Source organism: Sitophilus oryzae, unplaced genomic scaffold, assembly GCF_002938485.1.
Source record: "Sitophilus oryzae breed Bouriz unplaced genomic scaffold, Soryzae_2.0 scaffold_1614_pilon_pilon, whole genome shotgun sequence".
Classification (NCBI taxonomy): Eukaryota; Metazoa; Arthropoda; class Insecta; order Coleoptera; family Curculionidae; genus Sitophilus; species Sitophilus oryzae.
In genome coordinates, this window is record NW_022146297.1 from 3,403,788 (window position 1) to 3,431,703 (window position 27,916).

At 31.2% G+C, this 27,916-nt stretch overlaps 3 protein-coding genes across 6 annotated transcripts; 2 read left to right on the top strand and 1 right to left on the bottom strand.

The window, feature by feature from the left end:
• Window positions 1–958: 958 nt before the first annotated feature.
• Window positions 959–11,752, bottom strand: LOC115880119 (dihydroorotate dehydrogenase (quinone), mitochondrial). 3 transcript variants are annotated; one of them, XM_030897248.1, is made up of 7 exons: window positions 2,673–2,812; window positions 2,396–2,605; window positions 2,143–2,342; window positions 1,894–2,088; window positions 1,643–1,832; window positions 1,426–1,585; window positions 959–1,368 (listed from the first exon to the last, which is right to left on the bottom strand). In XM_030897248.1, exons 1-7 carry the CDS (start codon window positions 2,688–2,690, stop codon window positions 1,169–1,171), a joined length of 1,173 nt encoding a protein of 390 aa, XP_030753108.1. In that variant the 5' UTR covers window positions 2,691–2,812; the 3' UTR covers window positions 959–1,168. The 3 variants fall into 3 exon arrangements, with proteins under 3 accessions (XP_030753108.1, XP_030753110.1, XP_030753109.1); XM_030897250.1 differs by lacking the exon at window positions 2,673–2,812 and adding an exon at window positions 11,438–11,752 and having other exon boundaries at window positions 1,091–1,368; XM_030897249.1 differs by lacking the exon at window positions 2,673–2,812 and adding an exon at window positions 2,819–2,926 and having other exon boundaries at window positions 1,091–1,368.
• Window positions 9,572–11,425, top strand: LOC115880120 (cell cycle checkpoint protein RAD1). The gene is made up of 4 exons (XM_030897251.1): window positions 9,572–10,462; window positions 10,535–10,773; window positions 10,841–11,069; window positions 11,137–11,425. The coding sequence occupies exons 1-4, from the start codon at window positions 10,394–10,396 to the stop codon at window positions 11,380–11,382; spliced, it is 783 nt and encodes a 260-aa protein (XP_030753111.1). The 5' UTR covers window positions 9,572–10,393; the 3' UTR covers window positions 11,383–11,425.
• A 7,305-nt stretch (window positions 11,753–19,057) lies between the features above and the next one.
• On the top strand, window positions 19,058–27,644 carry LOC115880118 (serine--tRNA ligase, mitochondrial). Of its 2 annotated transcripts, XM_030897247.1 has the most exons (6): window positions 19,058–19,210; window positions 19,266–19,972; window positions 23,638–23,825; window positions 23,878–24,089; window positions 25,934–26,204; window positions 27,541–27,644. In XM_030897247.1, exons 2-6 carry the CDS (start codon window positions 19,331–19,333, stop codon window positions 27,542–27,544), a joined length of 1,317 nt encoding a protein of 438 aa, XP_030753107.1. In that variant the 5' UTR covers window positions 19,058–19,210; window positions 19,266–19,330; the 3' UTR covers window positions 27,545–27,644. The 2 variants fall into 2 exon arrangements, with proteins under 2 accessions (XP_030753107.1, XP_030753105.1); XM_030897245.1 differs by lacking the exons at window positions 19,058–19,210; window positions 27,541–27,644 and having other exon boundaries at window positions 19,220–19,972; window positions 25,934–26,208.
• Window positions 27,645–27,916: the final 272 nt, after the last annotated feature.

Sequence of the window (27,916 nt, forward strand, 5' to 3'; positions counted from 1 at the left end):
AAGTGGTACCTAATATAGTACCATATTACGATACCATTTCATGGCGTTCGATTGTTCTTAAATTTGGTATACTACGGATCTTCGGTGACATTATTGCAGTATTATGGTACCTTAAAGTATATCGAGTGGTACCATAATATAATACACTATTATGATATCATTTCCTGGAGTTCGATTAGGCCCAAATTTGGTATGCTTGCGTTCTTTATAAAAGTTTGTTTAATTAATAATTTTAATATATTTTATGGTGCAATTTATTGTTCGATGTCGGTGACAGCAACTTTTATGCCGAACTAATATATTATTAATTGTACCTGTGTCACTTTTTAAAATCTACCGAGGTCTATAATATATAAATAATGCTTAATGGCAAATGGAAGAAATTTGTTATTATAGTATTTTTTGGTCAGTTAACATTTTTTTGTACTGCATTTTAATAGAAATTATTTCTATTTCATTACTAACGTTCCAGCATTAATAAATATCACTATCAATCGCCCTGTATATTGGTAATTTTAAAGGTAATTAAAGATATTTCTAAATTATAAAAAAAAAAAAAAAAAAAATATATTAAAATGTATATCTTTTGTAATAGTATGCTTAAAACTATTTTAATAGCCAAGAATAATTAATATAAATTGTATCTGACAAGAGAAGAAGAATAGAAAGAAACACATACTACATTATACACAATAAAAGATGGGATGCCAGTTCAAGTCTTTTTGAATCTGGCAACTGTGCATATTTAGCCGAACTATAAGGCCGTCGACGAACCGTCGATCCAAAACCGAAAGTTCAAAATTTCTAATTATATTCTGATTATGATATTGTCGCGCCATCTAGTATTCTATTTGTGCAATTTTAGCTCTTTCATTTCGAGTATTTTTCTGCTGCGTAGCTAGATATTCTGTGCTACGAGGTATGGAAATGAAAAAACTAAATCAATATATATTCATCCTCGAGCATTAGATATTTAATTAAAGTTCTTCATTCAAATAAAGTGGCTATATCCACATCCACAGGGGAACCTGAATTATTGGACTTACAGTTGGTTATTAATTGTTATAATAATCAAATGTATTATAATTATGAATAAATAAAAAATGTATTTTGAATTTTATATTACATCACAGTATTAGACTTATTACTATTAGAGATAGAGATTTATTTATATACTCTTAACATTAACTCCAACTGCTTCTGATATATTCTTATAACCATCCTCCTCCAACAGCTTGGACAATTCTTTTTTAATTTTTGTTACTACTGGAGGACCTTCAAACACTATACTGGAATATAATTGTACCAGACTTGCCCCTGCTTTAATTTTTTCATATGCATCTCTACCTGATGCTACACCTCCAACACCTGGACATCAAATAATATTATTTATACGAAATTCTAATTAAATTAGAAAAATATTACCAATTATTGGTATTCCATTTGTAAGCTGACTCATTTCTAATATCATATTAGTTGACACATCTTTTAAAGGCTCTCCACTAAGGCCACCTGTTTCATTTTTATGTTCACTCTTTAATTGAGGCCTTTCAATAGTTGTGTTACATATTATTAAACCATCAACCTATAAAACTTGTATTAGTACATTATTGAGTTAACAACTTAAATTTAATCAAGCTACTTTACAGTCCGGCTGTTTTATTACATCAGCTATATCTCTCCTTTGGTTGTGTGTTAAATCTGGTGCTAATTTTAGTAACAAAGGAGGTTTAGGAGAAACTTCTAAATTATTTCTAGTAAGTATGACTGCTTTCAGTAATTGTCTTAAACTCTCCTTATTTTGTAAAGATCGTAAGTTGGGTGTATTGGGACTAAAATTATATGTATAGTTAAATATGCATTCTTTCTTATACTGTATACACATTTTCTCACCTACTAATATTAATAACTAGATAATCAGATATACTACCAAAGGTATTTATACCTTTTACGTAGTCTGAAATTGAATCATCTGATGTTTTATTTTTACCTAAATTAACTCCTATGATTACTGGAGAATCTAAGTGTGTTTTGGCATCTTTTAATCTTTCAAATACTACTGTATGGCCTTCACTGTTAAAACCATATCTAAAAGATACTACTAATATGTATAAACATACTTATAACAAAAAGATAATCTACCTATTAATTATTGCCCGGTCATTAGATAATCGAAAAACTCTAGGCTTTTCATTTCCTGGTTGAGGTAACGGGGTAACTGAGCCCACTTCTATAAAACCAAATCCTATATCTTTCAATCCCATAACAGCCTTTCCATCTTTATCAAAGCCTGCAGCAATACCAATTGGATTTGCAAAAGTTTTATTAAACACGGTTGTACTCTAAAATATTTAAAATTTTATTACATTATTTAAATTACAAAATTAAGACTTACCAGAGTATTAGGGTCTTTGTATTTACTAACAGGAGTTAGTCTGTATTGACTCGTTATAACAGCTAACTTATGTGCTTGTTCTGGATCCAGTAAGTGAATAACTGGCATAACAAAGTTTTTGTAAAATTTTTCGTCCCCTTTATATATACATATGCCTGAGAAAGCTCCTATGGCTCCAACAGTGACATAAAATAAAGATTTCATTTTTTTCTAAAATATAAGATGAAATAATTTTTAATGATAGAGCTACTTAATATCTATGTTTATAATGTATTACTTCAAAAGACAGTCTCATTTTCTCTGTTTCAAATTGCTAAATACTAAAAATAATAATCTTTCTGTGCTATCTTAAATCTGTTTTGAAATTAATTATAAAATTTAAAAAAGCACTGTTTGTTTTGAACACAAAAATGTTATGATAACCTTAAAACTTCATAATTTTCTTCCATTTTTCCTTAGACAAGCATTTTTCTTATTTCAAAGCTTCAGATTAATAATAAAAGGAGGAGCGCCATCATATACATTTTTTTCTGGGATATACAGTAGTAATGAGCAGAAAAAAACAAAATGGAGCGAAGGAGACATGATAAAAAGATAATTTTTTTTTTGTTTTTTTTGCTTCCGAAGACGGAAAGAGATAAACTTTCCGAAACGTTAAGCAATTTTTTTTGTTAGACAAATTTGTATAACTGTAAACATAACTTCTGACAAGTAGTGTCCGTTTGGGTTTAACGTAGAACTCGCAGAAGTGTTTACAAAAAATAACTATTTTATTTTGTAGATTTTCTTGCAGTGCAGTGGCGAAACACCCATTTAGGATTTTTTTAGAGAGATGATAAAGAGATTTTATATAATAAGAAAAAATGGTAATTTTTTTTATTAAACCAGGATCAAACGGATTATCGTTATCACAGTTTTGGGTAATACCCAATTTTGTAATATCAGGGTAAGTCTTAAATAAGTGCAAATATTTTCAGGGCTGGCAGATCTTGATAAAAGAAATATATTTTCTCTTTACGGCTTTTCAAATAAGTCCAATATAACCGTGTTATTTTACTTTGAAAATGTCCAAAAAAACATTTTTACTTAAATTTTGAGAACCACTCAGGGTGCAGCCACACTATCCTAAAAACGGCGTATCGACGTAACGGCGTAATGACCTTGAATAGATTTCCAGTAATTCTATTGGCTGAAACATTCATCTGTCAGAAATTTTATCTGTCAAATTCATCTGTCAAAAATTTCAGCCAATAGAATTACTGGAAATAAATTCAAGGTGGTTACGCCGTTACGCCGATACGCCGTCTTTAGGATAGTGTGGCTGCACCCTTTGTATCCTAAAGACGGCGTATCGGCGTAACGGCGTAATCACCTTGAATTGATTTCCAGTAATTCTATTGGCTGAAATTTTTGACAGATGAATTTGACAGATAAAATTTCTGACAGATGAATTTTTCCGCCAATAGAATTACTGGAAATCTATTCAAGGCATATACGTATTACTTTTTACAAATATACTCAGCCTAATATCCAAAAAGTGAAGCCCAAACAGTGAAAGAACAATATGGAATTCTGCATAAGTCTATTTCACCCGGATATTCATTTAACTGAGCATGCCTCACCTGAAGAAGTTTTCATTGGTCGATGTTTTGAAAGGGAAGTGGTTGACTGACATTTCCCCTAACCTTCAATTTTATTTATACTTTTATTATTTATAACACATTATCATGGAGTTGGAAAAATATCAAAAAATAGTTGGAAACAATAAACTAAACAAAATCACTCTTTTACGCGCACAAATAAAAAGTATCCAAACAGAACTAAAACAACAATCAATCGGAGTTTGGCGCAATCGCAGTTCAATCCATATCCGGGTGAAATAGACTTATGCAGTTTTAATATGGAGCTGGGTTATGTTGTCTTTTTCTTACGGCACAGAAATTGCACACGGGGTTAAATAGGGAACCCTGAGTATATTTGTAAAAAGTAATACGTAAATGATTCAAGGTCGTTACGCCGTTACGCCGATACGCCACCGCCGTTTTTAGGATAGTGTGGATGCACCCTCAGAAATATAGAGATAGGAACCACGGAACCACTGGATCTTTTTGGGTTTTCTTTCTTGTAAATTTAATTTACTACCTATGTTGCCATATTATGAAGAAATTATTTTTTTTTAACTAAAACTAAAAAATTCTAATAAAATTCTATATTCATGGTCCAAAAACCAAAAGGGACCACAAATCACAGTTCTAGTTTATTACCTGTGTTTATTACATAAAATATAGAGCCAAAGAATATTAGAGCTTATTATTTTATGGACCACGGAAGGGATACATTTTTTCCAGTATATCGATAACTATCGATAGGTTATCGAATAACAAATATCGATAGTTGAATTGCGATACTTGTCGATAAGTAAAATCCACTATCGCCCATCCCTAGATACCATAGACCTAGAGACACATAGACCCACCACCCGCGCTAGACCTTCCAGCTCAAAGTCCCAAAAAGCTACAGCAGCAAAACAAAATAAGACAAGGTTAGTAGGTTAGTTACTTCATGTCTGTGGTCGGCCCGTTCATTAACTACATGAAAACTACGTTAATAATTTATGTATTGATATTATGAATAATTTTCATTTGTATGAGGTGTAATAGAGATAATATGATGTAAATATTATATTTAAAGACATATTTCTTCTGTTTTCTTAAATACATTATGTGTTTTTAAAGCTTCAACTTATTATAACCTCACCTCAAACCATTGATATTTGAAAGTTACATACATAGGTTACATAAACTACACCCTCTACATAAACTACATTAACTACATGTAATGTAGTTTTTAAAAGTAACATGTAGTTTTCCGAACCCTGGTGGTCGGCAAGAACAGTTAACCCATAGAGTTAACCTAATAGGACTGCTCATTCAGCCAAAAGTGCCCGCCAGGTGCATGCGAAAACTACTCGCTTTGTGACGTCATTGTAGCCCTTGTCATGGTTATTGTGACCGAAGGCATATTTTGAGCATTATGAGCGCTTAGTGGAACGCACTCGGAGTGTAGAGGTAATCTCGACCAATCAGACTGGTTGAATCCGGAATGCCATGATGAATTTTGTCAGCGTTGCCAGCTTACCCTAAGCGGACATTATCTTAAGGAAATACTTTACCTTTTATAATAGTCAGAATGAACGAACACTGTTAATTAGATAAATATACATTATTACAATAAGAACTACGTCAACATATTAGCATATATATAATTATGTATGCTGAAATGAACTAAAATATATTCAATTTATAGGTATAGTCTGTGAAACGAATAACTTTGAATTTGACAGTTCCCGCGGGCTTTTCTAGTGTTAATTTTATTAGGTTAGCAACTTGCGGCCATGCTGACGCAATGCCGTCTCTAATAGAACAGCCTCGGAGCGAGATTTATGACGTCACGCTAATATAATTATTCCTTATATTTGACTATGGCTGAAATCGTACTCCATAGTCAATGTAGGTAGTTTTAGTGTTAAGAATAATAATTTTAAAAAATATGTGGTCATCTTTTGACAAGTGTATATTAGTTTATTAATTGCAGTAAACATTATGTGGTGTGTGGTGTGAATATTTTATATGCAATTTTTTGGATTATATTCGACACTATTTTTTTTATATGACACAACACTGATGAAGGCTATAATGTTAACCGAAACGTTTTTTTTAAACCAAAAAAATAACGAAAAACCAAATGAAAACTTAATCAGCGTTTTTCCTGAACCTAAATCCCAAGAAAATTAAAAATTTTAGAATAATTTTACATTATAAAATGAAAGCGATCTTTATTTCGTAGCCATCGCTGACGCATTTTTTTCTATGATATTGTATTCTTTGCAAATATAATTTTTCGAACATTGATACTTGCAAAATATATGTACATATAAATTTTGTGAATGCAAATAATAATACATCACTATTAGTATACCTATATTGAATGTTTTTTGTTAAATTAGATCGATTTTCAAACCCCAAAATTTAAAATATATTTTACATTTTACCCATTATCTTATGTACCTATTCATTATTTGTATATTGTAAAACATTTGCTGCATTTGTATGGTTCATAGTTTATTTGCCAAAGTATTTATTACTATAAATAGGTATATATATTATATTTATTAACTGTATATTATGTATATTTCATGTAAACTATATCATTTTTAAAATACAAACCAAAAATACGAGGAATAATTATGTTTTCCATGTATTCTACAACATTAATCCGTATCTAATTAGCGTGACGTCATAAATCTTGCTGCGAGGCTGTTCTATTAGAGACGGCATTGGTCTGATATTTAGAAATGTCAAAAGCTGACAACTTTTTTGACAATTATGCCATTTCGAGAAGAGGGGGTGACTTGGTGACTTGAGAACTGTCACTTGTTTTATTATTTTCCTTTTCTATTTCACGAAAGTAAAAAGAGTTACCCAGGAGTTACCTATCTGATTCGTTCAGGCACTCAATTTAAAGAATACTTAAAGAATATCAGTAACTTTTTTGACAGAGGGATTTTATATTTGCCATGTTGGTAAAAAATAACGGTCAAAATTCAAAGTTATTAATTTTATAGACTATAATATCGAGCAACTTTGCTTTTCTATAATTAAACGTGACAACATCCACTTTTGGTAAAGGTGTGGATCCGGTGGCTGACCTTGAAGCCCATATTTGCTGCATTTGATCATCGATACTACGCAAGCGCACATCGTCGATGTTGCCAAATTGCAGTTTATTTTCGAATTATTTTTAGTTAAAAACAAATGTTTTAATAATACAAAATCTATAATTAATTTTATAATTTCAGATTTATCTTGATATCAAAAATTAAGGTAAGAAGGATAATGAAGATTGTGAAATGAAAGTATTATGAATATATAAAAGTGTAATAATAATAACATTTATATATTTACATTAGAATTAAAAATTATCATTTACGGATTTTTTCTTAATGGTTTTAAACTTATTAGAATTATTTTATTTCTTTCAAGTTATTTAATTTCTAGTTATTTACAGGCAACAATAGTTTTGATTATACATATGTATTGATGTATTGAAGTACTACCATGACGAGTCTTATAGAACAATACACGTCAATGGGAGATAGAGGTAATATTTTACCTATAATGTTACTAATATAATATACTTTGATTATAATGTTTAATGTTTGTATCATATAATTTCTTAAAAATATCAAGTTAGTGGATTAATAGCAATTTTAGACATATTTTATCGAAGAGTGTATTGATAAGACTAAATTAAACTTTATATTTTATCTTTTTCTCTTTAGAAGGGAGATGGTTTGTGTCCTAGAATACATTACAGTATTTAATATCGTGAACTTTGATATTCTTTTCTTAATTTACTGTAATTTCTTGTTTCCTATAATGCCAAATCTTGACAATATGGTGAAGCTTGAGTTTTAATCTTATTAGTTTTATACCTGTGTTTATACAAGACCAAATTAAGACTTTTTAGTTTGTGATTAATATTAAGATCTTTCTTATAATATTTGAATGTCTTAATCTTAATACTATATTATGCTTTGTATGGAAAATAAATGTTAAAATATCTTAATTTTGCATATCCTATTCCATCCTTCCATAGTTTATAAATCATATATGCTAAGAAAATCACATAAATTAGTTTTAAGAATAGAGAAATCTTAAGGTAGCAGAAAAATTAATGCAATATATGTATAAGCAGAATTATTAAACAAAAGGTAACTGTTAATGTTGCTGAAGCTGATTCTACAATTTTAATTACGGAGGCTAAAAGGCCTTTTAAGTAGTAGTTTTGATGGAATGTTAAAAAAACCTATTATGAATATGACATGGAGCTACAGCATTTAAAAATTTAAAAATAGGGAAAAACTTGGACATATCCTTTTTAATTTCCCGAATTTTTAATAAAGCACTTTTTAAACGTAGCATAATAATCTAGAGCAATTAGATTAATTATAGGAATCTAGAGTTTTATTTATATTTAATTTTATTGACAATGAAAATACATAATAAGCGTTCACGTGTTGTGCGAAATATTAAAATAATAATATAAATAATATACCGCGTACTATGATTGAAAAAAAATAGCGTCAGCGATGACTATGAAATGAAGATAGCTGTCATTTTATATGGGAAATGTCCTCAATCGTCATTTCCCAGCCAACTGGACGCCGTTCGATCATACGGTATATATTGACAAAAAAAAACTGAAAAGCACATATTTGTTTTCTACTGAAAATAATTCCAAAATAACTTGCAATTTAGCAACATCAAAGATGTGCGCATGCGTAGTGTATGTGACTATATGCAGCAAAAACTCGTTTCAAGGTCAGCCACCGGATCCACACCATTACCCCACTTTTTTTGTCCGAATTCCTTCCCCTGTTTTAGATTCGTTTGTCAGATAATAGCTTTTTTCGGGTTATTGTTATTACCGATTCTGAACCGTCCTAGAACTGTGATGCGTATGCGCAGAAGGAAATATGAAGACATTATTTCATTTGCGCATGCGCTGCCGAGTTCTAGGACGGTTCAGAATCGGTAACAGTGTTGCCAGATATACCATTTAAATGGTATCTATACCATTTTTTCTTCCTTGATACCTGCAAAAATTTTGAGTATACCATTTTCCATTTTTCTACCATTTTTTGAAGACGTTACCATTTTTCTACCATTTTTTTAGAATCCCAGCGATCTACATTTTTTAAACTTTTTAATGCAAACCAATCTAGTTTTCCCACATCTACTAAAAATATGAAGCACATCTCTATTAGGCTATCTCATATCTCTATTATTTTTTATAGGTATTATTTCTTGAAAAGTTTTATTTTATTCTAAGTCTATGGTTTTACCTATATTTTCAGAGCCAAATATGTAGATTATTAATGCTGAATTATTAATAATATATTTTATGTTACCTATCTATTTAAAATGTTCCCATTACCTTATTATTATATTAGGTCTGTTCGTTTTCCTGTTATTATCGATTCTGAATTGTCCAAGAACTCTCCAGCGCATGCGCAAATGAAATAATGTCTTCATATTTCCTTCTGCGCATACGCATCACAATTCTAGGACGGTTCAGAAACGGTAATAACTGGAAAACGAAAAAAGCTATTAATTATACCTATTTCTTTTATTATTATTTTGCATAAATAAAATGTTAAAAAAAATTTAAATGCCTTGCGCAAGAGTTCAAAACTGATGTGACAACCAACAGCTACGATGTTTTCAACCAAATTGAGGTTCGTTTGGTTTTTGGGGTTAATCCACGGTTAATCATAGTATCAAAATTATAAAAATATTAAGATCCTCTTTAAAAGTAAAAATACCATTTTTTTTCAGTCAAATACCATTTTTTTAAATACTCGATACCACTTTTTATTTTTTCCATCTGGCAACACTGATCGGTAATAACAAGAACCCGAACAAAGCTAATATTTGTTTCTCTCGTTGCATAGGAGGAGAGAGAAGGAAGGATATATGAACGGTCAAGTGTCAATCTTGTCAGTTTTGGTGGAAATTTTCTTTGTTTATTTTATTAAGAAAAGTGTTTTTCAGTAAAATTTTGGGTATTTTTCTATCCATAATCAAGAACGGCTCTTAGATAAACTATAATATAATGAAAATATAGTGATATGTGATATTACTACTTTATACAGCGGAAATTAAGAAAAATTCAATGTTGCCATAATTTTCCGTTTTTCTGAAAAACGGTAAGGGACCGCCAGGAAACAAGTTCAGATTCGTAATCTACGCCCTCAAAATAGGGTGTATACCAATTTTGGTGAAAATCGGACGATTTCCACTTTTCCCAATAACTACCTCATTTTATATTTCAAGTTCAAAAGAAAATTTTGTCGCCTATGTTTAGTTAACAGCTCTTTAGTTTTTCATTCTTGTTTTAAATATACTGATTAGTAGATATTAAATAGAAATAATAATGTTTTCGGGTGAATTATCAGAAGTAAAAATGGTTCACAATGTATTAAAATCCATTGCAATAAAAGAGGTAATTTATTATAGAAATGAGAAATCATATTCATCTAAATAACATTAACAAACTAAACAATTGTTTTTTCAGTTTGCAGTCCTTCGACCAATGAAAGAAGGATTAAAAATAACAGTTGATGAAATGAGATGTATTGAAGCCTCTGCTTATCTTCCTTGTAACATATTTTCGGCATATGCAATTGACAATGAAGATATAATTTTCAAAGTTAATTTGAAAATATTGACTGAAATTTTAAATATATTTGGTGAAGACGACCATACTAGTTTGAAACTTAGTTATAAGTCAGCTGGTTCTCCCTTATTCTTAATGTGTGTGTATTATAAATTAAATTGAGATATTGGAGTTTAGCTTCATAAACTAATCTTACCTTAATAGAATGAATCATGAAGAAGAGAATATTACTGTCGACTGTGAAATACGGACAGTGAACATTGATGATTTTGAAAATCCAAGTTTGGCAGAGGAGTGTAATATGAATAAAATTGTAATGAATGCAAATATCTTTGGTGAACTCTTAAATAGGCTTGATAGTCCGGCAGAAGAAGTGCAGATTACATTTAGCCCTAGTCATCCATATTTTAAATTAAAAACAACAGGTCTGGTAGTAAGTCCAATTAATAATATATGTATATTATAAATTAATCAGTAATAACTTTATAAATAATTATTAGGGAGAATCAGAGGTTTGTATAAATAAGAATTCAGATTCTGTGACTATGTACCAATGTAATGAAAAAACCAAATCGATATATACATTCTCAAACATTAGACATGTGATTAAGGTTCTTCATCATGCAGATAAAGTGGCTATATCCACGGGGGAATCTGGATTATTAGGTTTACAGTTGGTTATTAATTGTGATGATAATCAAATGTATGTTGAGTTTTATATCACCTCACAATATCAGACTGATTAGTAGTGATAATTAAAATATTATTTTTTTAAATTGTTTCATTTGTAAATTTACCTACCTTCTTCAACGTAGAGCCGTAAAAACCTTTGGCAACCCTTCAGATTCGTTTTATAATTTGGTGAAAATATTTTTGCTGATTTTATGACACTGGTTTATTTAAATATTAAAAAAATATATGAGTACAGCTTCGACTGGCACAGGCAACGGTTGCTTTGGAAATGAGAGAGGAAAGTTCCTTTAGAATTTAGTATCATCTAGATACCATAAAATTGTAGGAACTCCCTGTCGTAAACTGACCCTAAATGCTTTGCAGGTCAATTGCAGGTACTGTAAATAGACTAGTTTATTCTGTTTCACCTTTTGAAAGAAATTATTGTTTATTGTTTAAAATGATATAAGAATTATAGCACAGAATTATAGGTAATGGTGTGGATCCGGTGGCTGACCTTGAAACGAGTTTTTGCTGCATATAGTCACAGAAACTACGCATGCGCATATCTTCGATGTTGCCAGATTGCAAATTATTTTGGAATTATTTTCAGTAGAAAACAAATATTATGTGATATGTATGATCGAAAAACGGCGTCCAGTTGGCTGGGAAATGACGATTGAGGACATTTTCCATATAAAGTGACAGCGATCTTCATTTCATAGTCATCGCTGACGCTATTTTTTCAATCACAGTACGCGGTAGGTATATTATTTATATTATTATTTTAATATTTCGCACAACATGTGAAACGTGAACGCTTATTATGTATTTTCATAGTCAATAAAATTAAATAGAAATAAAACTCTAGATTCCTATAATTAATTTAATTGCTCTAGATTATTATGCTACGTTTAAAAAGTGCTTTATTAAAAATTCGGGAAATTAAAAGGGATATGTCCTAGTTTTTTCTTTTTTTTAATTTTTAAATGCTGTAGGCTGTAGCTCCATGTCATGTTCATAATAGGTTTTTTTTAACATTCCATCAAAACTACGGAGGCCTTAAAAGGCCTTTTAGCCTCCGTAATTGAAATTGTAGAATCAGCTTCAGCAATATTTACAGTTACCTTGTTTAATTCTGCTTATACATATATTGTATTAATTTTTCTGTTACCTTAAGATTTCTCTATTCTTACACCTAATTTATGTGATTTTCTTAGCATAATATGATTTATAAACCATATTTTTCCTAATGGAAGGATGGAATAGGATATACAAAATTAAGATATTTTAACATTTATTTTCCAGACAAAGCATAATATAGTATTAAGATTAAGACATAGCAAATATTATAAGAAAGATCTTTAATATAAATCACAAACTAATTACAAACTAATCTTAAGTTGGTTTTGTATAAACACAGGTATAAAACCTTTTATAAAATAATAAGATCAAAACTCAACCTTCACCATATTGTCAAGGTTTGGCATTATAGGATACAAGAAATTACAGTAAATTAAGAAAAGAATATAAGTAATGTATTCTACGACACAAACCATCTCCCTTCTAACGAGAAAAAGATTAAACATAAAGCTTATTTTAGTCTTATCAACACACTCTTCGTAAAATTGCTATTAATCCACTAACTTGATATTTTTAAGAAATTATGATACAAACATTATAATCAAAGTATATTATATTAGTAACATAGGTAAAATGTTACCTCTATATCTCCCATTGAGGTGTATTGTTTTATAAGACTCGTCATGGTAGTATTTCAAAACATATCAATACATATAATCAAATCTATTGTTGCCTGTAAATAACTAGAAATTAAATAACTTGAAAGAAATAAAATAATTCTAATAAGTTTAAAACTATTAAGAAAGAATCCGTAAAAAATTCTAATGTAAATATATAAATAAATGTTATTATTACAATTTTATATATTCATAATACTTTCATTTCACAATCAAATTTTCAACTGCAAATAATTAATAACGAAAATAAACTGTAATTTGGCAACATCGACGATGTGCGCTTGCGTAGTATCGATGATCAAATGCAGCAAATATGGGCTTCAAGGTCAGCCACCGGATCCACACCTTAAGGGTACGAACATAGTGGAGGCAGGTTTCTGCTTTCCGGCAACCAGCGCCGTCTCTGGGGACCTATTCTTGACCACTCGCATCTTCAAATATCGCTCGCATGTCGCATCTCCTAAAAAGCCATATAACAATACACAGATGCGTAACTTTGCGTATATGCATCACGTGTATTGTATATGGCTATTTCGGAGATGCGAGAAGGATGCGGAAGTAGATAATTAAGAGGAAATTTACCTGATTAACTAACCTAACCTAACCAAACTATATTCAAACGCCGCGCCCGCCTCGACGGGGCCGCACATAGGTGTATTTGGTCTATAAACCTGGCCAAAAGTGATATTTTTTTATTTTCATTTTTTATCTTAACTGAATACAAATCTATAAATACTAAATGTAAGCACGTTTATTAGTTATTAATTTTTTAAGTCGTAAGTTGACTACAAATAAATAATATATTTCAGTTAAAAGTATGAATTATCTTGAGTGTATTCTGAATATTTCTAAGATTATAAAAATAGTGGAATTGTTTGTAGTGCTTTTTTTTGCAAATTGTTCATAATAACTGTCATGATGGATACAGAGCCAGCTTTGTTTGTTTGCTCTGTTCTGTTTTATGCCATACTTTTATTTTGAAACGTTTCCTTCTATTCTATTTTTTTTATAATGTTTTATATTTAAAAAATCAGTGGCATTTTTATAAGGTGTAAGACTATTCGGCAATATTACACATGGAAATTAGTATCTGTTCAATGCTTAAAGTCTCCAGCATTGGAATATGCACAAAAATCTTGCCAATATTTGCCACTACCAAAAAAAAACATTGATTTAAATAGATTCTTAAAGGAAATAGTCTTTACCCTATTAACACCCATCCTCGCTCAAATATCGTCTATAATATACAAATTACTTTCTTGTTCTAGCATCCTCATCCAATTGCTTGGTTTTGCACAGAATGGCCCTATTTGATCGGTAGAAAGGGTTTCAGAGTAGAGGAAAAAATATTGTGTAGGAAAAACAAAATGGGGTTCCATATTAGCAACCTCTCCTCTAATTAATAATTAATATTACTAGAAAAAGCAAAAAAATCATAAAACATAATTTTGGCCAACTTTTAGTTCTTGATACCCCCTGTGCGCCGTCGGCGCGTGCAAAAGCAGAAATAAATAAATTTTCGTTCCGGTAAAAGCGAGAACGCCGATGAATGCTGGTTGACGATGCCTGCCTGCTTTCACTGTGAACTAGCCGATTTGCTATGCCGATTTGATAACACGCTTTAATTTTTCAAGGTTATAAGCGCGAGGCGGCGCGGCGCTACTATGTAACCATATACGGGGTGTCCCAGAAATAAGTGCAAGTATTTTAACTTAACTGGTAGTATAGTTCAACCCCAGAAACACGCCTATGAGGTTTTTTTCTAAATAATTTTTGGTAATGGTGTGGATCCGGTGGCTGACCTTGAAACGAGTTTTTGCTGCATATAGTCACAGACACTACGCATGTGCACATCTTCGATGTTGCCAGATTGCAAGTTATTTTGGAATTATTTTCAGTAGAAAACAAATATGTATGTGCTTTTCAGTGTTTTTTGTCAACATATACCGTATGATCGAAAAAACGGCATCCAGTTGGCTGGGAAATGACGATTGTGGACATTTCCCATATAAAATGACAGCTATCTTCATTTCATAGTCATTGCTGAAGCTATTTTTTTTTCAATCATAGTACGCGGTATATTATTAAATATAATAATCAATAAACAACATACATAGTCAATAAAATTAAATAGAAATAAAACTCTAGATTCCCATAATTAATCTAATTGCTCTAAATTATTATGCTACGTTTAAAAAGTGTTTTATTAAAAATTCGGGAAATTAAAAGGGACGTGTCCAAGTTTTTTTTTAATTTTTAAATGCTGTAGCTTCATGTCATTTTCATAATAGGTTTTTTTTTAACATTCCATCAAAACTACGGAGGCCTTAAAAGGCCTTTTAGCCTCCGTAATTAAAATTGTAGAATCAGCTTCAGCAACATTAACAGTTAGCTTGTTTAATTCTGCTTATACATATATTGCATTAATTTTTCTGCTACCTTAATATTTTTCTATTCTTACACCTAATTTATGTGATTTTCTTAGCATATATGATTTATAAACCATATTTTTCCTAATGGAAGGATGGAATAGGATATGCAAAATTAAGATATTTTAACATTTATTTTCCAGACAAAGCATAATATAGTATTAAGATTAAGCCATAACAAATATTATAAGGAAGATCTTAATATAAATCACAAACTAACTAAATCTTAATTTGGCCTTGTATAAACATAGGTATAAAACTAATAAGATCAAAACTCAACCTTCACCATATTGTCAAGATTTGGCATTATAGGAAACAAGAAATTGCAGTAAATTAAGAAAAGAATATCAAAGTACACGATATTAAATACTGTAATGTATTCAACGACACAAACCATCTCCCTTCTAAAGAGAAAAAGATAAAACATAAAGCTTATTTTAGTCTTATCACCACACTCTTCGATAAAATATATGTTTAAAATTGCTATTTATATTTAATATTACTAACTTGATATTTTTAAGAAATTTTGATACAACCATTATAATCAAAGTGTATTATATTAGTAAAATTATAGGTAAAATCACAGTAAAATGTCACCTCTATCTCCCATTGACATGTATTGTTCTATAAGACTCGTCATGGTAGTACTTCAATACATCAATACATCTATTCAAAACTATTGTTGCCTGTAAATAACTAAAAATTAAATAACTTGAAAGAAATAAAATAATTCTAATAAGTTTAAAACCATTAAGAAAATATCCGTAAATGATAATTTTTAATTCTAATGTAAATATATAAATAAATGTTATTATTATTACAATTTTATATATTTAATTTTATATATCATTCCTTAATTTTGGATATCAAGATAAATCTGAAACTATAAAATTAATTATAGAATTTGGATTATTATTGATTAACACTCAAAAAAAATTTTCAGCTGCAAATAATTCGAAAATAAACTGCAATTTGGCAACATCGACGATGTGCGCTTGCGTAGTATCGATGATCAAATGCAGCAAATATGGGCTTCAAGGTCAGCTCCACACCTTTACCTAATTTTTTTTTGAAAATTCGGAATTTTTTGAAAATATTTTTGGAATTTTTTTGCAATTTTTTTTAGTTTTTATTTAAAAAAAATAATTTCTTGATAATATGGCAACATAGGTAGTAGATTAAATTTACAAGAAAGAAAATCCAGAAAAGATCCAGTGGTTCTCAAACAAATCTCGAAGTATTGGAAAGAATGTGTAAGGACCAAGAACTATTGACTATAATAAAACGACGGAAAGCAGCATATTTTGGTCATATTTTTCGAAATAACAAATATAGTTTCCTACAGCTGATCGTTGAGGGAAAGATTGAAGGACGACGAGGCATCGGGCGTAAACGGTTTTCCTGGTTGCAGAATTTGCGCCAGTGGTTTAATATAGGAGAGGCCAGTGCAATTATCCGTTTGGCTCAAGACAGGGAGGAATTCCAATTGACGGTCGCCAACCTCCGATGAGGAGAAGGCACATGAAGAAGAAGGTTCTCAAAATTTTAGCAAAAAATAATTTTTTTTTGGAAATTAACTCCATTATTTTGGACTTATTTGAAAAACGATAAAGAGAAAATATGTTTCTTTTATCGAGATCTACCACCCTTTAAAATACTTGCACTTATTTCTGGGATACCCTGTTTATAACAATACACGTGATGCGTATACGCAAAGTTACGAACGATGTCAAGAATAGGTGCCCAGATTGGCGCTGACTACCAGTAAGCGGCAAACCTGCTTGCACTGTGTTCGCACACTTACGCCGATACGCCGTTTTTAGGATAGTGTGGCTGCACCCTGATATAACCTAACTTCTAACTTACTTTTCAAACTCAAATTTAAGGTTTTGTATTCACAATTTTAGCCACGCACATTGTTCAATTAGAAAAAAACACGTTTCTAAAAGCTAAATCTGGTAAAAATATGCCCAAATATTAACTAAACTCTATAATTTATAACAAAATAGTAATTCTTGCCATAAGAAGTTGTGTATTTTTCAATTATGTTTTCAATCTCTTTGATCACATACGCCCCTAACGGCGATTTTCGAACTTCATTTAGATCATGAAATCTGGGCCCAAAATTTTTGCGTTCGATTCGCGTCCTCCTTTTAGAATTTCACTAAATTTAAATTGCCCCCCGTATGGTTGAAAACAGCAAATTGATATTTGATTACTTATAGATTACCACCTATATACAAAATGACACGGAGACCTGGAATATGGCGCCCAACTTGATTAGACCTTCTGCGCATGTTGAAGCTCATTCTCTATCCCTTCTATTTCTCTGGTTGGAAGATAAATTTAGCGGAACAAAAGCGTTTGGTTAGAAATAAGCCAAAAAATGTGTACTGATAAGAATAAATAGTAGACATTCCAATTGATACAAAAATGGATGAATATTCTTTGTATTTCGATACATTTTTATCAACCAAATTTGGTGGTTTTCTGCTCAGCAAAGCAGAGATCTTACGAAAACAAAATATTTACAGGTGCTTATACATTTTATTAGAAAGCCAAATTATGTTGAAGATTGCCAAATGTATGTACTTTTCTACTGTACGTATATTATTTGTTAAAACCCTTCGTGCCTTTGTTCTGCAGATATCAAACTTTCACTTTTTTTTCAAATATCGATATATTGAATGATGTAGATCGTTTGAGTTACCAATAGTTACCAACACAGGTAGTCACAGTCACAGGGAGTTCAAGCTTAACAGGCGAATGCCCAAAAAGATTCATTTCAATCGGATAGTATAAAAACAAAACAACTCCATCAAAAGGCACTGAGTTTAAAAAATTGTCTTAGATACTTACTATATATGAATTTACAATTACCGAGTGTTAAAATTAAAATTAAAATATCTATCTTAATTATTTATTATTTTCAAAATAAACTATATTTTTTTAAAATAAATTATAAAGGGTGTCACAAGATTACAAATTAATTAAAAAAAACTGCTAAAGAGTTTTTTGATATCATAATTTTATGTATTTGGCAATAGTTTACAATACCGGTTTTTGTGTGTCATGTACGAATAATATCATAGTTTTATTATCTTGTATTTATTTATTAATAAATTAAGTTGTTAATAAATAAATAAATTTAACCATAATATAGTTGCTATATATTAGACCATTTGCTACGTTCTTAGATTTTAAATCCCAAACATTGCTCTTGAGGTTTTGTCCCGCTAGAATAACCATCCGCCGCACTGTGGAGCGCTGGTCAGCGCGTGACGTAGCATTCCACGGCGACTCGAAAGGCGACTCGACAGCGGCGATTTGAGGCGATGGAACAGTCCTTTAGAATATATTATGAATATATACAGTCCTTGGGCAGCCACGCTGTTTCCATAATTTAACATTGACTTGACACTTCTTCTTGTATTTATTATTTTATGGTTGTATTTTGTTTGGCCGATTATTATGCTGTTGCCCCAAGCAACAATAGGCCATTTCAACTTTCGAAGAAGAAGAAGCCAACCTAAAATATATTTCCTTTGTAGCCCAAAAAATCCCAGAAAACTTTTGAGAATCGCCCAATCTGCGACTAGTCGCAGAAAGATAAAATGTGTCCCAAAATGATTTTTAAAGTAGCCGAATCTGCGATAAGTCGCCCAATCTGGCAACCCTGTGTGAAGTATGATGTGAAGTTTGTCGAAGTTGAAGTGATGTGGAATTGTAGGTTATGTTTTTTGACTTTTGACCAATTTTGTATTTTAGGTATGTGATGAAGTGTATCTGAGTTAAACAAATTTAAATAATTGTAAGCAAGCTAATAATTTGAAATGAGTTTAGCTTTTAAGCAGGCTCTTGCAATATACAAAAAGAGTGCCAAAAATGAGTATTTATTTCTATTACGAAAATACGGCACTAATTCAGCATCCTGGAATATACCAAAACTTATTGAAATTGACAAAAACTACCTTTGTAATTCACATAATATCGCTTTAATTCAAGAAAATATTTTAAAGAGAAAAGGTGTTGGCGATATTATTTTAGTGAATGAGCTCTATAATCAACTTAATAAAATTAAACCATCTGATATAAATTATAAGGATATTGAGAAAGAATTTTATAAGCAATGTTTATTAATTCCAAATAAAACTCACCCCGATTTATTAAATTTGGGAGAAGATCCACATTTGATAAAATATGTAGGCAAAAAGAAAGAGTTTGATTTTCCATATAAAGAATTTCCAGAAATATGCAAACGACTAAATTTAGCAAGAACTGATCAGTTGGGTAGCTTATCTGGTAGCAAAAGTTACTACTTACTGGGGAAGTTGGCAGAGTTGGAGCAAGCTTTAGTAAGGTATTTTTTAGTAAATCTACTTAAGAACAGCTTTCAGTTAATATCTGTGCCTGACATATTACCCAGAAATGTCATCGAGAGCTGCGGAATGAACACAAGAGGTGATAGAACACAAGTAAAAAATATTTTTACAGTAAAATATTTGAATAAAAAGACTAAGGAAGGAGTCTAATATGGTTTAATATTTTTTTATTCATGCATTAGAGGCAGACAGAATAACATGCAGGTCACCAGAGGAACAATTTCTACGGTGGCGCCATCGCGTTAACAGATTATAAATTACAATTGGGGGTTGGAACTTTTGGTGTTACACAGCAAAATAAAACAATAAAACACCACAATACACCAAAAGACTTATTTTTACTCTGAATAGTGTAAAGTAGTGTGTAAAGACCACATTGAATAGTGAAAAAGTGTTTTGGTGTATTGTGGTGATTTAGTGTTTTATTTTGCAGATTATAAATTGTTTTGAATTCAAGAAATTGAAAGCAATCAGATTTGTATTAAAATATTAATACGAATTATAAAAAAACATTAACCCCCAAAAAAGTTGAAACCAATGCAATCAAACCTATTTTGTGCAACTATATATTTAATGATAGTTGAATCTCGTAGGCAAAATAGCAGCTATGGGTTGGAGTTGTTCCTCCAGCCATTGCCTAATGAAAGACTATACATCATCACATGGGTCATCATGACTTTCCATTTTTGACAGTTTTGTTTGATGTTTCGATTGACAAACTTGAATTATTTAATTTGCAGTTTTGCAGATTCGTTGCGCATTTTTGAGCTTATTATACAGTATGTCCCCAGACTCTCTTTACAAGAGGAAAAACCTTTTTATTTTTAATATTTTCTGAAAAATGCATTCTTTATAAAAAACGTTGCTTGTTTTAAAATGGTTAATCTCGTTTATACTTTTCCAAATTTCCATACAGTTTTAGAGAAAATTAAAAAAAACATGAAGACAATTGTAAGACCCTGTATATTTTACCTCATAATATTCAGATATATTTTGAACGCCGTAACAAAATCACACCAATTTTGTCAAGCGAGGCTTCAAAGCTTATCGCTCCAGATTGTTTAGACTACGTAAGGGCAAGCGGCGATAATATAAACAGAACGCTGGTCACGGCACTTAAAAAAATATATCTTAAGGCTCATAGTTTTTTATGAAAGACGCACACAATATCGGAGAGGTTCAGTTTAATATTTGGGTGGGCATTTAGTTGCTTTTGAATCTTTTAAAGAAGTGGAGTGTCGGTAAATGTTAATTTAAATACGATTTAATAATTAATTTAAATAGTTAAAAAATTGTGACAGTGTTGAGGCAGTGTTAAAGATCCATTAAAGGGTGAGTTGATTCACTGAGTATGCATTCTCTACATGTGCTGTTTTAATTTATAATTGATTTATTTAAGAGTATGAATTTAAAGAGTTATCTTCTCTATAATTATTTGTTTGTATCTGTAACTGAAACAGACCTTTGCGTTTGGTGTCATTGCACGTCTCAGTACAGGGTAAATATATTATTTTTAAGTTATTATTAATAGTGGCAAGGGTTCACTAGGCTGGTGGCAAGGGTTCACCAGTTGTTTAAAGAGCTAGTGGCAAGGGTTCACTAGACTGGTGGCAAGTTTTCACCAGTTGTTTATAGAGCTAGTGGCAAGGGTTCACTAGACTGGTGGCAAGGGTTCACCAGTTGTTTAGAGAGCTAGTGGCAAGGGTTCACTAGGCTGGTGGCAAGGGTTCACCAGTTGTTTAGAGAGCTAGTGGCAAGGGTTCACTAGGCTGGTGGCAAGGGTTCACCAGTTGTTTAGAGAGGGATCTTCGCGTTTAGTGCCGTAAGATATGTTTTGGACATTTGTGAAGGGTGTTTTGCGTTTAATACCAGTTGTAACATTTGAACTGTGATATTTTAGCTTAATAATAAATATCAGGAATTTTGTAGGACCGGCATACTCACAAAGATTTTTCTTTTCAGGCAAGTCTATGTCATGAACCATCCTGAACAAGAACCTGCCTTACCCATAGCCGTTCGAATTAAAGTTTGGTTTCTTTTAAGTTTTTGTTTATTTATCAATGATTATTTTATATTTTGTTTACATTTATTAAATTCGATTAAAATTTAATATGCTCAGGCTTTTTGGTACCATACAATGACTAAGGAATATAAGGACATGTAACGCCCCTATATGGGCTGCAGCAGAATTTGTGACCTTTTTTTTTTTTTTTGGTGGCAAACAATGAGTCATCATTTGGTCACCAGCGACAATTTTAGCGATTTTTAATAGTTTGTGTGTAGTAAACTTTGTATAAACTTTATTACAATGGTGATTAGTTGTTCAGCTTTCAAGTGTAAAAGCAGCAGCGATAAGAAAGAGCCGGAGTTACGTTTCATAGGTAAATAAACAGTCCACTTCAACTTTTTAGCGTTTTCTTATTGAATTCGATAATTATTCTTCAATTTCAATTAACATCTATATGTACTTGATATGTGCTATACGTCGATACTAGCTTTGTACCTTTTGTTAACATTTTAATACGTTTTTTTCGTAATTAATTAGGATGATACACCATAGGCGTAGTCAAAACAATTATCAAAAAATATAAATATTGCTTCAAACAGCTAGGTTAAGAAAAATATGTGCCACGGCACTGTTTGGTGACATCGTCACAATTTGCTCTCGGGTGTTATTTGTCCTTGGATTCTTTAGTCATTGGATGAAGATATGATATAGTTCTGGTAATTTTCGTTTCTATGGTAATACAATATAATTTTGTTTTCATTCTTTGATAGATTGATAGAATTTTAATTAACGTCATATTTTTTACTGTTTTAAAGTATTAAAGAAGCACAAACAGAAACGCGTCTTGATTTTTAGGTCTTAAAAAAAATTCAATTTCATGTTTTTTTTTTCTCTAAAACCGTATGGAAATTTGGAAAAGTAGGTATAAACGCCCGGGATTAACCATTTTAGAACAAGCAAACTTGAGAACTAATGTCAAATATTATTAAGTATCACAGTTTCATGTCAAATAATCGTTAAATAATCGTTAAATAAAACTGAACACATCGGAATTAATTAAATCAAATTGTTTAAGTGATATTTTCAAAAATCAATAACTCGGAAACGGTTGGTTTGAGGTACATTGTGTGTATCTCAATTTTTGCTTAGAATTGCAGGAAGAATTGAAATATGTAATAATATACAGGGAATTTCATTAAAAAAATGAAACTTTATGCTATGACCGACCCTGTATACTTAAATTTACTACTCGCCAATAGACATTTAAAAACCCTATACCTACCTTTTATATTTAACTTTTTGCGGTACCTCGTATATTTTACGTAATAATTGACTGTTTCCATATATATCAGCGACCCTGTATATACATATATATCAATAAAAAACGGCGTCAGTGATGTCTATGAAATGAAGATTGCTGTCATTTTATATGGAAAATAATATGGGGAATGTCATAGATTGTCATTTCCAAGCCAACTGGACACCGTTTTTTTTTCGATCTTACGGTATTTATTGACAACGTAAAACAAAAGCAACAAATGATTGGATCTAATCTACTCTATTATATTTTTATTTATAATTAAAATTTGAACGCTACTATATAACATAATATAGAACACCATATACCAGGATTTAACTCAGACATATTAATCCCCCATCGCGTTTGACTCAAGTTTGCTAATACGCTCCTTCTTTAATCTTTTTTATTCAAAGTGTAAAATACACAAACATATGTTTATGAATGTTATAGGTATATTCATTAAATTCTAATTTACATGGTCCAGATTTGTGTTTATCTGGGACCTCAGAAATTGCATTAGCTGGTTATTTAGCAGAGGAAGTTCTTGATTACACTGAACTGCCTTTGAAATTATGCTCAGTCAGTCGATGCTATAGAGCTGAAACATCTAATCTTGCTGAAGAAAAAGGAATATACAGGTATTTAGTTTATTTAGGTGATTAAGGCAATTCCTAAGTATTATTATTTTAGAGTTCATGAATTTACCAAAGTAGAGATGTTTATAGTAACAACTCCTGATACATCGGATCAAATGCTAGATGATATTAGAAAGCACCAGGAAGAATTTTTTGAATCTTTAGAATTGCACTTTCAAGTTTTAGATATGCCTCCGCATGAACTAGGGGCTCAAGCATATAGAAAATATGATATAGAGGCTTGGATGCCAGGCAGAAATATGTATGGTAAGAATAAATTTGCGTTGAATAAATGTGGATATTAGAGATGAGCAAAACTTCGATTCTCCAATCGCAATTGAAACTGCGATTGCGATTTTTAAATTGCAGCGGCATTTTGTATTTAGAGTGTCATTTTCTATTGAATAAAGTAAAAAATACCGAGGGTGTCATTAAAAATCAAAAGTTATAGTGATTTCCGACGAGACAGGAAGTGACCTAAAATAATTGAATACGTCAATCAATCCTAATTTATGTCATACACTAACATACGAAATCTCGTTTTTTTTTTATCAGAAAAAATAAAAAAGTTATAGGGGTAAACCACTTTTGAGAAACACCCGGTATATTATGATCGTGTGCCCTAAAAAATAATATATAAATAATATCAGAGAGAAAATGCAATTGCAGTTTACTATAAAATGCTTCAATAGACCACAAAATTACATTCACAATATCGCAAATTGCAACTCAAAGCAAAATCGCAACAAAGTCGCAAATCGCAGCTATAGTAATACTGGTTGTCTAAATTGAAATTCGCAATCGCAGTTTTCTATGAGAGCCCAATCGCAAGCGCAAATCACAGGTTGCGATTGCGATTTTAAAATAACTGCGATTCATTCGCAGCGAGTTACTTGCTCATCTCTAATGCATATAAAGGAGATACAAATTAAAAACCGTTGTACGTCATCGAGCACGTGTTTACATTTTAGGCAGCATTGTTGCCAGATTGTAATAGCAACCAAATCTAACCAAAATATTTTTGAAAAATGTACAAAATCTAAGATCTAAAATTCTAAAATAAACTTTAAATTGAACAGTTTTAATTAGTTTCAGGCAGTGCTAAAAAAATATTTTTAAACAATACATGTTTTTATTGTTTAAAGCAATTTTTAGGTTAGTTTTTACCAAAAGCTTTATTTTTATGTTTTACTTACTTCTGGAACCGCCTTTAAAGGTAACGACGGGTCGTTATTGTCTCTTTCCTTCTCAAGATATTGTATCAGAGATGACATTAACTCTTGGCACTGACTGTTAAATAAACGTGGCACCGTTGCAACCGCTTCCTCGGCGTTGCCAACACAATATCGAGAGGTAACTTTAAAACTTATTTACTGTCCTTCATTCACGCAGTTGTGCAGCTCTGAACTGTTCAAGAACGCGATACTCTCACTTAGAGATCTGCACGGGCCGGGTAGCCCGAACGGGTCTAAGGCCCGTAGGGGGGGGGCCTCGGGCCAGGCCGGTCTCGAACTGTAAAAAACACAGCTTTGCTTCTGTACGTGTTCTTGAGACACCCTGTATTATAACAGGTATTTTTAGGCTATGTTTATGTTTACGTTTTTTTATTTTGCGTATACATACGTATATTTGTAATTTTATTTTGATCATTTTATTTTAATGGTTCGGGCCGGGCTGGGCCGGGCCAGACTAGTTTAAGTTTTAACTTTTCACAAACCGGGCCGGGCTTACAAAACCTACTTCTCATATCGGGCCGGGCCGGGTGGGGCTACAAAAAATCGGCCCGTGCAGGTCTCTACTCTCACTCCATTCAATTGAGTCATAAAGTTCAGAACTGTTCCGACCATTTGGAGGCACCAGGCTATCGCGCACATCTTTTTTGAGAACAGTTCTCGAGTAGCCCAGGGCGTAAAGCTCCGGAACTTGAAATTCACGAATGGAGGACAGCAATTGAAAACGTCCCATTAGGGCTATATTTGTGTAGTGGCAGCACTGCGTACATTTATCTAATCTGTTGCCTAATCGATAGCGTGCAACGGTTTTTATTTTGCACGTCCTTTAATCAGGTTTTAATCATTTTTAATGATGAATTATTTTATCACATACTATAGGAGAAATATCAAGTTGTTCAAATTGTACAGATTTTCAATCAAGAAGATTAAACATAAAGTATAAGAAAGCTGATGGAACTCTAGATTATGTACACACTTTAAATGGTACTGCTTGTGCTGTTCCGAGGTTGTTAATTTCTTTAGTTGAAACACATCAACAGTCCAATGGAACCATATATGTACCCACTACTTTAGAAAAGTTTTTGAATGGAAAAGAACCAATCAAAAAGCAAAAATTCATTCCACAACTACTCCTAATAAAGAATAAAAAGTAATTTTACTCATATGATATTTTCAATTCTTCATAATTCCGTGCGTTTTGTCCTTTTAACATAGTATTCGTATTGTAATCGCAAAACATTTTCCGATGCCAATCAATCATATCGACATTGACACTAAAGTCTATAAACCTGACTAAATGAAAATTTGGAAAAAATGTTTAAATTTGTTGTATAATTTAATATACCGAGCAGCTTTTCATTTTACTTTATAGAGCAAATGATTGTAACAGATATTTTATTTAGATTAAAGCTGCAAAAATTAGTTTAAACCAAATTTTATTGTAGCTATGTTGGTCACATTGCGCCGTGTTCAGCAATGTGTCCTTTATTATTTGACAATTATCCTAGTGTCTGTCATTATTTTCTATAATATGGTGTTGTCGTTGAATCTTTGTAAGTAATTCTCGTTTTTTTTGCCTATTTTCATAGTCTTTTTTTAAAAATTGCACTTTTAAGCACAAACAGATCTTTTAAGAAATAAATTTTCGAGTTTTTGTATTACATTTCTTGAAATTGTGTGTTGAAAATATGCCGAAGCATTTAAACAGTCGAAGCAAAGAGCTTCTAGCTTCCCTGTTTTTTAAACCTATTTTGAAGCAGAACGTGACAATAAAGGTCCTTTATTACCCTTGACTGCAGTCAGAAAAGTACGATTGATTGTTAAGCACATTATACCACTTTCAAAGTTAGTTTTTATTAAATTCTGTGATTATTAGTTTGTTCATTAATAGCACCCTTTTACTTGTTATTACCACTTATGGCATTGTAATTTGTAATATGTACATCAATAAATAAATAATCCATAATAACGCTTATAATAATCTTCATAATGGACTAGTTTTTGCCAATATGTAATAAGTCAAATAACCTATAAAACAAATAAATCAAATAATTACTAAAATATTAGTTATTAAATTAAAAATAAAACGTAAACCTCTTAAAAAATTATTTAATAAATTATGTTGTTTGTCAATTTTAAATTAAGATTCATCTCATAAATCCATTACAATCCGGCAGCGCTGTCGCCATCGCTTGTCACTGACAGTTGATCACGTGCATCGGAAATTGTTTTGCGATTACCATAGGTTAATAAATAAAAAACAAAATTGGCTATTTGCATTTTACGATTTATTTATAAAATATTTAGACCCTAAATTCTGGAACGAGCATGTTTGATCTAGACATTTTAAAGAGTCCTTTCCAATTTTCATTATTTTTTCTGTACTTATGCGAAGTCTTGGAATAGAGGAGTCTTCTTTTTGTCAATACTTTCTCGTTGTTTAAATAATTAGACGGAGGTGAAGAGTCTATGTTTCTTTTTTTAAGGTAATTGAAACAACAGCTTCTGAAATGTTTAGATCCGCAGGCTGAACTGCACTCTGGTCCACAGGATAAACAAGATTTTTTCTTCTGGATTTGTTGTTGGCAGAAAGATTCTAAAAATAATTAATTCAATATGATCAAAACGATTTATCTGAAGCGTGCTTTTTGCACACATTACACACACATGGTATTTTTTTTGTAATCATAGTTAAATCCGGCGAGGGGTATACAGGGTCCGGCAATATTGCGTCGGGCATCTGTAGCTCGTAGAATAAAAAAACTTAGGAATTTTGTTTTAGTGCTAACCTAAAGTATGTATTAGAATGTATTTCAGGAAAATATAACTACCAGATGGCCTAAAAAAGTGGGAGTGCATCGC

Coding starts and splice junctions, on each gene's coding strand:
- LOC115880119 (XM_030897248.1), bottom strand. Junction 2,343..2,395: donor ACAAAGACCCTAATACTCTG/GTAAGTCTTAAT, acceptor TAAATATTTTAG/AGTACAACCGTGTTTAATAA. Junction 1,833..1,893: donor CTAGTTATTAATATTAGTAG/GTGAGAAAATGT, acceptor ATATAATTTTAG/TCCCAATACACCCAACTTAC.
- LOC115880120 (XM_030897251.1), top strand. CDS start 10,394: ATGTTTTCGGGTGAATTATCAGAAGTAAAAATGGTTCACAATGTATTA. Junction 10,774..10,840: donor GGTTCTCCCTTATTCTTAAT/GTGTGTGTATTA, acceptor TTACCTTAATAG/AATGAATCATGAAGAAGAGA. Junction 11,070..11,136: donor TAAAAACAACAGGTCTGGTA/GTAAGTCCAATT, acceptor AATAATTATTAG/GGAGAATCAGAGGTTTGTAT.
- LOC115880118 (XM_030897247.1), top strand. CDS start 19,331: ATGAGTTTAGCTTTTAAGCAGGCTCTTGCAATATACAAAAAGAGTGCC. Junction 23,826..23,877: donor GAAGAAAAAGGAATATACAG/GTATTTAGTTTA, acceptor TTATTATTTTAG/AGTTCATGAATTTACCAAAG. Junction 24,090..25,933: donor GCCAGGCAGAAATATGTATG/GTAAGAATAAAT, acceptor CACATACTATAG/GAGAAATATCAAGTTGTTCA.